This window comes from Kryptolebias marmoratus, linkage group LG1, assembly GCF_001649575.2.
Source record: "Kryptolebias marmoratus isolate JLee-2015 linkage group LG1, ASM164957v2, whole genome shotgun sequence".
In the NCBI taxonomy this organism is placed as follows: domain Eukaryota; kingdom Metazoa; phylum Chordata; class Actinopteri; order Cyprinodontiformes; family Rivulidae; genus Kryptolebias; species Kryptolebias marmoratus.
In genome coordinates this window covers 12,243,007-12,257,046 of record NC_051430.1, presented here as the reverse complement: position 1 = coordinate 12,257,046, position 14,040 = coordinate 12,243,007, and the positions used below count along the sequence as shown (strand labels likewise).

General features: G+C 40.0%; 1 protein-coding gene across 5 annotated transcripts in view; it reads left to right on the top strand.

The window, feature by feature from the left end:
* The first annotated feature begins 8,049 nt into the window (after window positions 1-8,049).
* Window positions 8,050-14,040, top strand: part of zbtb34 (zinc finger and BTB domain containing 34) — a 17,309-nt gene continuing 11,318 nt past the window's right edge. Inside the window, exon 1 of one of the 5 annotated variants that reach the window (XM_017417290.3) lies at window positions 8,050-8,308. In XM_017417290.3, the coding sequence (XP_017272779.1) occupies window positions 8,282-8,308 (27 nt within the window). In that variant the 5' untranslated portion in view covers window positions 8,050-8,281. Of the gene's footprint in view, window positions 8,309-8,462; window positions 9,205-11,279; window positions 11,915-12,547; window positions 12,920-14,040 lie in introns of those variants that run through there. The other 4 variants (XM_017417291.3, XM_037975730.1, XM_037975728.1 and 1 more) reach the window with 4 other exon arrangements.

Below are 14,040 nucleotides of genomic sequence, written 5' to 3'. Positions count from 1 at the left end.
GAGCAGAGATGACAGACTTATCAATAACAAAGGGCCAGCTGAAGCCTCCACAGCTCTGTCATTTTGATCTTTGCTCCACTAATCAGAGCTTTCATTTGAGCTAAGCACCGGGCAGCACACCTCTCATTCTCTTCATGCTGTGCCAGATATCACTCATCTTTACAAGCCACTCTGTACTCCCGCAACCCCCGGCCACCATTTTCACAAATTGGCTTAATTTCTCAGGCAAATATATGACACATCCGAGAGCTCATTATCCTTGCAATGCCAGTAATTATTGTGCGTATACTGGCAAAACTACTTTTTTTTTTTTTTTTTTTTTTTTTTAGTAATTGGGGCTTTGTCTTGAATAGCTTTGGTTGGAGTCCAGCTGATTTTCAAATTGAAATACAGAAATGTCAGATCAGTTCATGAGCTTGTGCTGTTTTTCTTCGTAGTGAACGAAGCGTGAATGATTGATTTCCTAGAAGGCATGCATATCCCCCGGCATCTTTCACGCCAGAGTTTTAAACGAAGGTGATCTTATGATGAGAAAAGGCCAAGCTAGAGCCACTTTGGTCAAACCTTGCAAATAGAGTTTTGCAAAATCTCATGCCAGATTGCAAGATATTGTAAGATCCATTAGCGCTCAAATTATGTGTTGAGGATAGGTCTCAGCTACTACCACACCCAATTTTAACTCAATATCTGTAAAATTATCTGAGTTACAGACATTTTTGTGTTGGATAATGTTGATTACCTGTGGTGGCCATGTTGACTTGGGGTGACTCCAAAAGGTAATCAATTGTAGATGTACTTTCAGTGATTATTTTTTGAGCATTTAATCAAAATCTTTCCAGTGGTTCAACAGATATTTTGCTAACAGACAGGTAAGGTTGATTCTAACAGTTAATGCCAAAGTTTCAAGCAAATTATTGCACAATGTGACGTGTTTACCGTATGGGTTTAAAATGATGCTCAGCTACTCCCATGCCAAGTTTTAGCAGAATTTCTGTACAATTGGCTGAGTTATAGCCATTTATGTGTTTTCTACGGGCAGTTGGATGTATCAGCCAAGATGAATTGGGTTGAATTGAAAAGGTAATCAGTTGTAGATGTCTCTCAACTGATTTCTTTCTGAGAGTTTCATTAAAATCCATCCTGTGGCTTATGAGATATTTGGCTAACAGACAGACATTGATTTCAATGGGTAATGGCTAAATTTTGAAAACAGATTTCACGCAATCAGTTAGTGCTCAGAGCGCATGTTGAGGATGACTCTCAGCTTCAACCAAGCCAAATTTGAGCACAGTCACTGTAAAGTCACCTGAGTTACAGCCGTTTTTGAGTTTTGTGTTAGCTGTGGTGGCCATCTTGAATAGGGGTGACTTTAAAAGTTAATCATTTGTAGATGTGCATTCAATGATTGGTTTCTGAAGGTTTCATTAAAATTTGTTAACCTGAGAGAAGAAACAAAACATTATTACTCTTTCGCCTTTGGCACGGAGCGATAATAATGCAGGAATATCATATATAAAAAAACCAGACACATTAAAAAATAATAATTTTCATAATGCACGGCACAACGTTTGTATCCTTTTTTTTAGTTCATGCAGAATCTTACACAGTCTGAAGCTGTTCACATTTGTGTTTTAATAATCATTTTCCTGGTTTCAAATATTTCTCTCGTTCCACACCAGGCCCCTCCGTCAAGGAGAAACCTGAGAGGACCCGAGTGGTCCTCCCCGCACCTGGACAAGCAGGCCCTTTTCTTTTACAGTCATGGTGAGGATCAAGCTCTGACTGGCTCAGACACCTGCTACTGGGAAATATGTTCTCCATCAGTGAGCTATAGACTATTTCTGGACGGGAGCACTGGGAGGCCATTGTTCTCCCCGGCAATGACAGCCCAGGTATTCTGGGACTCTTAGGCACTCACAGGAAACAATGTGGTATTCATGCTAAGCTTAAAAAGTGGCCTATTTCTTCTACATTAACTAACAAATTGTGGTTAGAGTGGTTGAAATAAGTGCTTAATAGTTTCTATATTACAATTAAAGGCCTGGCATTCCTGGAAGGAATGCATGTCACCCGCCGTCTTTCGTGCCACAGGTTAAGCCTAAGATCATCTTATGTTGAGAAATGATGGAGTTGCAGCCATTTTGTAATCTCATATGATCTCACATGATCTATTAGTGCTTGGTGTATGTGTTGTGAATGACTGTCAGCTACTACCAGGCTTAATTTTAGCCCAATGTTTGTTAAATCGTTGAGATATAACCATTTTTCTGTAGGCTACGGTCAATTAGCTGTGATGGCAAATCTTGAATTTGTTCCCCTTCTAAAGGTGATCTGTTGTAGATGTACAGCCATTATTTACTTTCTGAGAATATCACTGAAATCCATCCCGTGGTTCATAAGAAATTCTGCTAACAGACAAACAGGGTTAACTCCAACAGTAAGCTAAGATGTCATGCAGTGTGTTGCCTTTAGAAAATGTGATGGGGACGTTTCTCAGCTACTACCACGCCAATCTTTAGTTCAATATCTGGGAAAGTAGCTGAGTTAGTCATATTTGTGTTATCTACCGTCAGTTGGCTGAAGGCAGCCATCTTAAATTGAGTTGCGTCCAAACGTTAATCAGTTGTAGATGTCAACCCAATGACTGCTTTCTGAAGGTTATATTAAAATCTGTTGAGGGGTTCATGAGATATTTTACTAACAGACAGACAAAGTTGATTTAGCACTCAAAGTATAAGTTGGGGATCAGTCTCAGCTACTGACACACCAATTTTGTTTTTGCTCAGTATCTGTAAAACTGCCCAGGGTTAGAGCCATTTTTGTGATTGCTAGGATTGCTTTGCTGTGGCGGCCATCTTGAGTTGAATTTCACCAGTAGCAGATGTCAATCCAGTGACTACTTTCTGAAAATGTCATTAAAATTGTTCATTGATTCATGAGATACTTTGCTTAACGGTACGGACAAACGAACACACACACACACAGACTTTAGCGGCGGGCGATAATAAATCTGCAAATGTTACATATTCTAAGGATCGAGCTCACACCTTGTGAGACATTTTGAGATTATTGCAATCAATAGAACAGATCAATTGCCGGCAGCTCAATGAATAACTCTAATGAAAACTGTCTGACTTGGTATACGACTGCACTTACAAGAATATAAATATACCTTCCGCACAAAACAAAAGCTTCGGTCTGAGGCTTAACGCAAAACAGTGGAGCTCCTTATTCCTTCAGTTCGACACACGATATGGAATCTTTACACAAATAATCTGCTCTCTGCTTCTGCACAGTCTTACACAGAGGCTTGGGTTTGGAGGATTTTTGCAATATCATCTGGGATTAAAAAGGGGGCAGCACATCAGAGCCCCCAGGCCACACCACCTGGAGCCCCCACCACCATCCCTTGCAATGCCGGGCACGGCAGCATTCAAAACCATCCCCATTAGCTTACCGCCAAATAATTCTCGGCCAACCAAATGACACAGGGCTAACAAAGCCCCATTTCAGAAAAGATTACAACTTCAACAAGAAGCCCTTTGATGATGAGTCTGTTTGAAATGTTATCAATACCCTGATCATTCCCGTGGATCAACAGAACCATCTCTAATCGCCGTGCTCTGGCTGCACCTCTAGTTGCGCATCAATCTCCCAAAGAGAGAAGAAGAAGCGAGTCACTGTGGAGCCTAGAACAGTGACTTGTTTAACAAGGAGCACGTGCAATGACAAAGCGATTCCTTTGCTCGGCGTTGATCACCCACCTGCACGCCGATTAGGTCAGATATTCACCTGAGCTGCCAAGCTGTCGCTCACACTCGCTAAAAAAGAAAAAGAAGAAGAAAAAAATATAGAAAGCCACACAGCGTACATTCACCCCTCTTCACTTCAGGTGGAACAGATAAAAATCCTCCAGAGAGCCAACACAGGAGAGGGGGGGTTTCTTGACCCTATAACCAATAAAACACACACACAATCACTGTTCATAAACAGCCCAGTGTTTACAATATAAAGCATCTCCTTCCCAAAAGTGACATATCGTTGTGAAAGAATGCTATTTAGCTTATAATAAACCTCAACCCTTTTAGCACAAATGTATGTGTTTTGCATGTGTACCTATCAGTTGTACTGGTACTGATAGTAGTAACTACTGATGACTATATGACAGAACATCACTTCAAAAATGTCTAAACTATCCCTTTAACCTACGGTGTAGTCTCCACATGATGTCATTTACAAATAGTTTTGAAATATACACTGTAACTCCAGCTTTTCTGTTAATATAATGCCAAATTTACTTTATTCAATACTTTTTAGGACGTATACCAAAATCTAATACAGTGAAAAAAAAAAAAAGTTCCTAGTAATGGTCATTTTAAGCCATGTTCTTTTTAATATAGTATGTTTTTTTCCAGTGGTGTGGCTAAGATCTGTTGATGAAGTACATGGTTTTTAGGAATAATAATAATTTTAAAAAAAAATCCCCTAATTGTAATGATCCTGATGTGACAATAGGGGTGAGGAGGCGCTCCATCAGAGCTGCTGCTGCTGCTGCTTCACATCGAAAAAGAATCGACTGAGGTGGTTCGGGCACCTGATTAAGATGCCTCCTGAGCGCCTCCCTCTGAAACTCTGTTTCAGGCCCGTCCCACTTGGAGGAGAGCCCGGGGCAGAACCTGAGCTCGCTGGAAAAGACTGGATATTCCTCAACAACCTGGGAACGCCTTGGGATCTCCCAGGAGGGGCTGGAAAGGGGAGGTTGGGGCACCCTTCCCGGACCTGGTACCTCGAGTAAGTGGAAGGTGGAAGAAAATGGATGGATGGATGGATGGATGGATGGATGGATGGATGGATGGATGGATGGATGGATGGATGGATGGATGGACGGACGGACGGACGATATCATATTAGATATATATAGCAAATCCTTTGACTCATATGTGTGAACAGTCATCACAAACAGGTATATTCTCTAATAAAATGAAACTAAAAATGGGAACAAGTCTGCTTTTTCAAACTGCAAGCCTTCTTCAGCTAACGTCTTCCTCAGTTTAAAAAATTTCTGAGAGCATTAGAAGAAAACATCTATTGGAGTTACAATAAGGATTGCATCAAAGGAGTGTTTCAAGAAAACAAAAGGCCATTCAACACCACAGCTTGTCGCCTCTCAATGCAAAAAAAACAAAAGAAGGAAAATTACATTTAAGGAGTGGTGCCTACTTAACTTAGTAATTATCTTGATGACAGATTCAAGTATGTGTGAGTGAATAATGAGAAATAATGACATGTTGAGGCGTCTGTTTAGAATCTCTCATGATTCAACAAAGGGTCCCAAGTTGCTTATTTTGTATATTAGTAACATTTGTCATGTATTCAAGTTGTTAGAATTGGTTTTGTTTGCAGTTACAAACATGTTCTGTTCAGGTGAAGGTTCGGCTCTGCGGATAGATAAGGTGAGAACTGAATTAAGTCTTTGAAAGATGGTTTGATGTGAACAAATGATCAAATAATTTAAATATAACTAAATATTCAAGATCTGGTCCTCAAACTGTTAGGAAGCAGGCATAATTTATGAAATGTAAAAAAATCAGAGTATATGAATGATTAGGGATCATTACTGACCATAAACTGTGAGCAACCACACACACACACACACACACACATATATATATATATATATGATATCAAGACAGAAAATTACAATATATGAAGTGTTATGAAGCCAATAAAGCATAAACATGAATTTTCTACATATATTGTAGTGTTTATTTATAGCTTATTGTTTAAAGTTTTAGGGAAATGCATAAAAGTCAAAAAAAGGCAGAAATATGACTGTCAATAAAGCCGGCTATTGTCCGCCTAATAATAATAATAACTTATTCTTTATCACAAAAGCCTTAAAATTTCTAGATTTAGTCAATTTTTGTGTTGTTTGAGGAATGTTTATAATTAAAAACAAGTCTCAAATCATAGAACGAAAAAGAGTGAATTTAGAGCAAACTGAGTTGAAAAAGGCCACGATCATAACTGCTGCTTTAAGATGTGTGTCTGTTATGGGTTATTTTATGGAACTAATTTGGAAACATTTGAAACTTTGCATCAATTCAAGATGTAAATTAGGGGGGGAAATCATTCATATCTGCAAGTGTAAACTGTTAAAAACGTTAGGGTTATCTGTATTTGCTTCTCCGCTTAATTAATATTTATTTGTCAAATGGAGAGGGGAGAAACTGTAGTGACGACTGAAAGTCCTTATAATTTTCTTGTGTGATTTTAGGGGTTGGTTTAAAAGAAAAAAAAAAAGAAACATAATGAAAAGGTGAAATAAGAGTTCTGTCTGTTTAATTATATGGGTAAATCTGACAGGGTGATCCGTATGGGTAAGTTTGATTACTTCTGAAAATGACCAGAATACAACAACCAAGAAAAAAAATAATATATACGGAAATAAACACACAATAAAGGAGACAGGAACAAATTCAGTCCAACCTCCACTTCCTCATGAGCTAACACTGCCTGTCGTGATGGTGTGCACAGGAAGTGGGAACAGCAGAGGACTGGACAACCCACCGTGTCACCTGTTTGACTTCATTTCAGCTCATCTAGACATAATCAACAAAGCAGGTGGTGTCTCAACCTTCTGACAGATGTATTTAAAGGATTGGGGGTGGAAGAGTGTGTTAGCTTGGTCTCTGGCGCCCCTCTGTGGAGTGAGTGGAAAAGTGAAGGATTTATTACAGTTTCATCACTGGATTTCACCTGATCTTAAATCAAACAGTGCTGGGAAACCTTGAAGTAAGGGCGTGTTAAAGTCTGAGCTTTGTGTAGGGCCGGCTGACTGCCTCCCATGCAGTTCGAGCGAACTAAAACAGAGCTTTGGATGCTTGTAGCAAATAATCTGGGGTATCGCCCGGTGGGATTAAGGCAGCAACAGAAACCTTTGGGTCCTGCTGTTGTTAAAAAAAGGTGTCGAGTCGCATCTCATTCCTTAGTATTTCTATCCACTAAAAGAAGCCAGGATTTCTTACTTTTATTGGGTGGTTTTTGTGCTTTCTGGAGGTGTCAAATTCTGTACCTGGACTATTTACTTACTGCTTCTCTTGTCTCAAACTGCTTAACAATTATCTATAAATTATTTACATTTTTAAAGAGAATGAACTACCTTTGTGTCCACAGATAGCCTAACAGACAACTTAGCAAAAACATATACATATACATATATATATATATATATATATATATATATATATATTTGATCCTATCTACCTATCATATTTATTTATTTTTATTTACAAAATGAAGAACATTCTTACAGGCATAAAGCTGTACTCCATGTTTACGTCAAGAGAAAGGCCTTTTGTAGAAGTAACTAAAAGCTGTGACAACACTGGAGAAGTGTATCATGAAAGCTCATGAAGCAGACCTAAACGGCCCATCAGTTCCTGTCATGTTGTTAAAACACACACACAAATCCAGCAAAGACTTGGCAAAGGATCACTGACATGCCTAATCATTCAGTTAATCCTTCTACTGGACACCAAATAACAGCTCAGTGAAGGAATTAACGCAGAGCAAGAACACATCTCATCCCTCTCAAGGGGAAACTGTTCTTTTTTGTCGATCCAGCTAAGAAAGTGGGAAAGGGTTCCAAAACAAATCAAGAAATAAAACAGAAATCCACTTTAAGAATGACAAAACGCTGACGGCTTGAAAGCAAATGTAAAAGAATGTGATGAATTTGGGGTGGTGTGTGTTTACAACAGCTGGCCCAGTTTAATGTCAGGTTTCTTCCCAGTCATGGTAGGTTTTATGTTATGTACATCAGGCGCTTACTGCCACGGTTTAAAGTGAAAGCACACAACAGTGAGTGTTTAAACAAGGACGCTTTCTGTTCAAAAGAACTTTAAAAAAACAACCACTGGTAACTTTACAATTCCTCTTTTTTTTTTCTTTTTTTTCCTGCGCGTGCATGTCCTCCCCTCACGTCATATAGTAAGAACATTATATCTCGGCATACATCCCTGACATAAGGAAGGGGAGGGGCTGCTGCAAAACACATAGGCAGAATGAATGCAAAGCGCCTAAAGAACACTTCCTGTTGATGTAAAAACTGAAGCCGCAACTGTCTGACACATCTGGACTGGAGAAGGGGGGGGGAGGCCTGTCTGTAGTGTTAGCGAACTGCCGAGCGGAATGGACAACATTTAATGCTAATCTGCAAGACGGTGAGTTTGGCGGACTTCGTCTTTGCCAATGGACTGGTGACCGTGACGCGTTTGTAATGTCGGCACGTCGGTGCCATTTCAGTGTAAGTAATGGGACGCGGTCACTTGCCTGCGAGCGAGCGCTAGCTATCGTTTCCCTGCACTTAGCCATGGCTTGCCGCTGCTCGGCTCGTAACGGTATGGAGCGGTTACAGAGCTACGGCTAAATGCTAACAGTAGCTAGCTAAGCTAGCATCGTAGCTATTTAATATGACAGCCGACATAGTTTGCGCCCGCGTTCGACGTTGTAACTGCGCTAATAAATTATATAAGCTTGTCAATGGGGGTTTATAGTCCGATATAAGAGTCCGCGACTAAACAGTGACCTAATACAAGTGTGAAGTATCTCTTTAAGTGGCGCCTCTCTCTTTAAACTCGATTCTAGGTTAGCTTGTGTGGCTAGTTAGCCGCTGCCTATGTGCTGCTCGGTAGTCGGCTCTTTTGGCCTTGTGTGTCGATACAAATGAGGCAAGTAACGTTGTTTAACTTCGACGTTGTCGTTCAACTTGGTGGTAGTGGGAACTACAAACTTAAAATACGAGTGAGTGATGGCAAAGCTAGCACCAGCGTTGTTAGCTCCGCTGTGACCACCCCCCCATCGATGCCTACTGACAGAATGGTTTAAATTAAAGTTTTTGATACGACGCTCATTGAGTCGCCAGTTTATTTGGATTTGAGGTACACGCTGAAACACCGTCGCGAATACGAGCGAGTCCTAATGCTTGAAAATAAAAATGTGTTTAAAAAAAAATGAAGAAGTTGACTCGTACTGTAATGTACGCGATGTCGTAACCCGTGCGGCGCTAGTATGGAATGGCATTATAGGTCCTGTATGCTCAATATGTGAGAGACATCTTCAGTGGGTGTAGTTGGGCTAAATACTTTGTAACAATCCGTACCACTAAAACAAGTGAGATATGGAGGAAAGGACAAAGTGCAGGTACGTAGCATATAAAATTCATTACACCTGGATTCGCCTGGATCACCAAGAAGAGCGTGAACTACTGTAATGTGACCTGGATTTGTCTAACATGAAAAATCCACCTTCAGAACAGCAGGCATTTCCTCGTCACTGTATTTGTAACCAAAATTACTCCGTCATAGAGGCAGCTAAACCAGTTGCAGTGGATATTATGGTGTTGCCTGGTTTTTGTTTTGTTTTTTCCTGCCCACTCATTATTATGTTTTTACAGTATTCTTTCGCCTCAGAATAACCAGTTCACCAGTTTTGGTCTTGATATTTTATTGTTGTACAGCACAAGGTATTAATCCAGCTGGTTGAGATTGTTCAGTTGTAGTTTGTAGTAGTTACATGAAATGTTTTGCTTCATATTCTGTTAACCTTGGAAAAACCGGTTTGACTTGTGATGTGGGTTTTTTTTCATACTTGATATACAATATAGAAAATGTTGCAGAATTTGCTGTTCATGAATCAGGTGGCAAAATGCGCACAATTTTACAAATGATAGAAATTGTGGAAGGAGACGTAGCCGACAAAGTAATAATTACACAGCATTTAAATGTCACTTATCAAGTCTTAATGAGCAATAAAAGCCCTCTGCATTAGAAGGCATAGTCTCACCTTTCAATGGTGCTTTTTATTGTACACATACACACACAACTCTTTATATTAAACCACAGTCTGTTACAGTTCATGGTTGTGTTTTGAGTCATTTCAAGTACATCATCTCACTCAGAGACACTTAAAGGACTGGACTGGAGAGGCCAGGTTTTGTTTATAACCTGCACTCCTGAACTAAAGTCTCCTTCTGAAAGGGGGAAAAAAAAACTGCAAGGACATACAGTTTGTCCAATTGTTTCTGTAGTAAATTGCCGTATTTAAGCTCAGTTCCACTTTTTACTGCATTCAAGATATGAAAAACCTGTCTGGGCTAATTGTTAGTAGCAATATTTCTGTTTGGCTCTTTGGTAATATTATGTTGGGAAAGGGAAGGGTAGTAAGAAATTGTTTCATGTCTTTTATGGCCATTACTTGTTTTAATGTGATCATCATGTGATCGGGCTGAATTGAAATAAAGGGACAGTTTCGTCTCGTTTTTTTCCATTTACGCTCTCCAAATCCAATCAAGGAACACTTTATGCAACGTATAGCTCCGCATACTGTTGGCTTGCTATAGGCTTCGCATTGTTCATGATGTGTTATTTTCACTCCGTCCCTTAGGTCTTCCATAAGCGGGTCTATTTTCGTGGGGTTGGTTTACTATCTGTTTTAAATGACTCCCTGTTCTGTGCTTGTGAAGCAAATTTGTCCTGCGTCTGGTGTGGCCCACAAACTGTTTTTCAAAGTAAGCAAATGTTGCTGATGTCGAAGAAAGCTTACAGTGCTCGCCTGCTGACTTGGGTTTTCTTCCCCCCCACACCACCACCACCACCACCACTGAAATGACAAAACGTTTTACATCTAAGTTTTAGGTGACATCTTGTCTCTGGAGTGAAGCTGATCTACAGTCAGTTTGAGTGTCACATTGTAGTTCTCCGTAGCCTGTGTGTGTGTGCCTTGGTGTTGCAGCTGTATCAGTTTCATTATCTAACAAGGAATTTGAGCCACAGATGGAATTTTTTTTTTTGAGCCAAGTTCAAACATTTTTGGCTTTCAGATTTAAGCCAAGCATGTGACCCTCACTCAGCATGTACATTTCAGCTACTGAGCATACATTCCTCGGCTTCCCTTTCACTTGGCTCCATTGAGTTTGCATGCCGTCTTTTCATCGTGTGCACACGCGTTTGAAAAGTGGCCACAACAGGAGCGCAATAGAGACGTCTCTCCCTTTTTTTTATATATGAATTTTGACGGTTTCGATTCAGCTTCGCCTTTCTGACGCCAGGGTTTGAGCATGTGGTTTACTGGACAGGTGTCTTGGCAAGCATTCGCAATTGGAGAAAGTGCTTACGCGCCCAAAGCACCGAGGGTACTCGTCGTGCAGAGGGGATCGTGCTGAATAGCCAGTTAGGAGCAAGAGGGGATGAGGAGGCGCAGGGGGGAGAGATGGGCAAAAGACAGATGGAGAAGAGGGTTGAAACCGGGGGAGCTGCCACATGTGAAGATTTTCAACATGAAAGTGTTTTGTTTTTCTGTAAAAACGCAGAAGTGCTCAGTGGATGCACTGGAATTTTATTTTGAGGTTACATTCTTCCATTTTTTGCACTGAAAGTAGTTAAAGAGCTGTTTTGAAGCTAAAATCCATGTTTCTCATTAGTGAGGTGCATATTGACTGTGAAAGGGTGGAGAAACTGGTGCTCGGGTTAAATGTGGGGTTTAGGCATGGTCTTTGTAAATATTTTAATAGCCAGCTGAAGTGAGTATTTTATTTTCTCAGGATAGAAAGGCTTGTGTGTCAGTGTCCTGTGAGATATTTTTCTTTTTTTCTTCGAAGTAGGGCTTTTGGCGGGTGTGGTTGTCTAGAGAGATGCGATTAACAAACATAGGCAACTGCAAAGTCACTGTTGGCTCATTATTGTACTGTAAATACGCAATGTCGTAACCCCTGTAGTGCTAGTATGATATGACTATATAAGCCCTGTATGCTCAACGTGTGAGAGACATCTTCAGTGGGTGTAATGGGTTAAAGACTTTGTAACAATCTGTACCACTAAAGCAAGTGAGATATGGAGGAAAGGACAAAGTGCAGGTACGTAGCATATAAAATTCATTACACCTGGGTTCACCTGGATCACCAAGAAGAGCGTGAACTACTGTAATGTGACCTGGATTTGTCTAACATGAAAAATCCACCTTCAGAACAGCAGGCATTTCCTCGTCACTGTATTTGTAACCAAAATTACTCCGTCATAGAGGCAGCTAAACCAGTTGCAGTGGATATTATGGTGTTGCCTGGTTTTTGTTTTGATATTTCATTATTTTACAGCACAAGTTATTATTCCAGCTTGTTGTGATTGTTCAGTTGTAGTTTGTAGTAATTAAATGAAATGTTTTGCTTCATATTCTGTTAACCTTGTAAAAACCTGAGTTTGACTTGTGATAAGTGTTTTTTTTCTTACTTGATATACAATATAGAAAACGTTGCAGAATTTGCTGTTCATAAATCAGGTGGCAAATATGAGCACCATTTTACAAATGTTAGAAATTGTGGAAAACGTAGCCGACAAAGTAATAATTAGACTTCATTTAAATGTAACTTATCAAGTCTTAATGAGCAATAAAATCCCTCTGCATTAGAAGGCATACGCTCACCTTTCAATGGCGCTTTTTATTGTACACACACAACTAGGCCTGTCGCGATAAACGTTAAATTAATTAATTGCATGATGAATTAAAATGAAGTCTAAGTTTCATTTATCGCGTTATCGTTCCTTCATGTCTCTGTCTCTTTCTACTGAAGACACTGGAGGACAAAAGGCTCAGCTCCGGTGCTCTTGACTGACCCCTCCCTCTCTCATGTCCTGAGCGTAAGGGGGCGTGGCCTATCGCGTCAGGTAGCCAGCCGAGGCGCAGCATCTTGTACCTCTGCAGCATTGGCCCCCGTGAGGAGTTAGGAAGCTAAAGAAATGCTGTTTGATATTGGGGCAAAAACAAAATGATATTTGTTTCAAGGTTGAACGTAACAGCAGCGGTGTGGGAGCACTTCAGATTCAAACCAAATGACCGAGGCGAACCGCTGAACCTCTGTGAGCCGGTATGTCGCATTTGTGCTTTTGTTAGTTTGCCCCTTTTGTTTCTAAAATTGGCAGTTTTGCCCGTCTTCTCTATATATAACTAATGATTATTATTTTTTGAAGGACTATTTAGTTTACAGAATTTATTATCTGTACTGTTTTGGTTGAATGTAGGTTTTATTTCCATTTATTTATTGATTTATTTGTATTTAGCTTTTTATTCAAGTGCATTTTTTGTTAACGGAGGCTGAGAGTTTGTTTTGTTTTTGATTGTTTTGTTTATTTTGTGTTCCAGTTCCAGTGTTAAGTGTTCTTTTGAAATTAAAGTTTATTAATCTTTGAGAGGATGTATTTTCACTAATATTCAATTCAATTCAAAAATACTTTATTAATCCCGAAGGGAAATTAAATTGGTAACTAGAGAAGTTGCATTTCCTGCGAAAATGCAGTGTGAATGCTTTTTTTGCTGAATGATTTTGCTGAAAGCGGCTGAAGATATGCTGATCAGCTGAAGTTTAATGAAGATGCAAAAAGTGAAACAGAAGCTGATTTGTAGAAGATTTGCATAAGGTAGAAGAACAAAAGCTTAAAGAAGCAGAAATTAGTTAAAAAAGCTGAAGTTAGTTGAAAGTAGCTGAAAATAAGAAGAACAAAGCCAAAATTAGCTGAAAGAAGCAGAAACAACAAAAAGAAAAAAGCTGAAATTAGCCTGAAAAAAGTCACCTTAAAGCCCATAGAGCTGATCCCTGACCCATGAAGTGTCCAGCTGTGACCTGTGCCAAGTTAGAGCACATGAGCTCCTATGACCTTGACCTTTGACCTTGTGACCTTGAACTCCAAAAGCCTATTCATTAACTCATGGGAGGTCCACCTGTGAAATTTGACATTCCTACTGTATACGGTTGAAGAATTAGAGCCTTCTTTCCCATGTGACCTTGACATTTGACCTTTGACCTTGAAATCCCTAGGGCTGATCCCTGACCCATGGGGACTCTAGCTGTGAAGTTTAAGCTTCCTACGGTACACGGTTGCCGAGTTATAGCACTTAGGCTCCTATGACCTTGACCTTTGACCTTGTGACCTTGAACCCCAAAAGGCTATTCCTTGACCCATGGGAGGTCCAGCTGTAAAGTTTGACCTT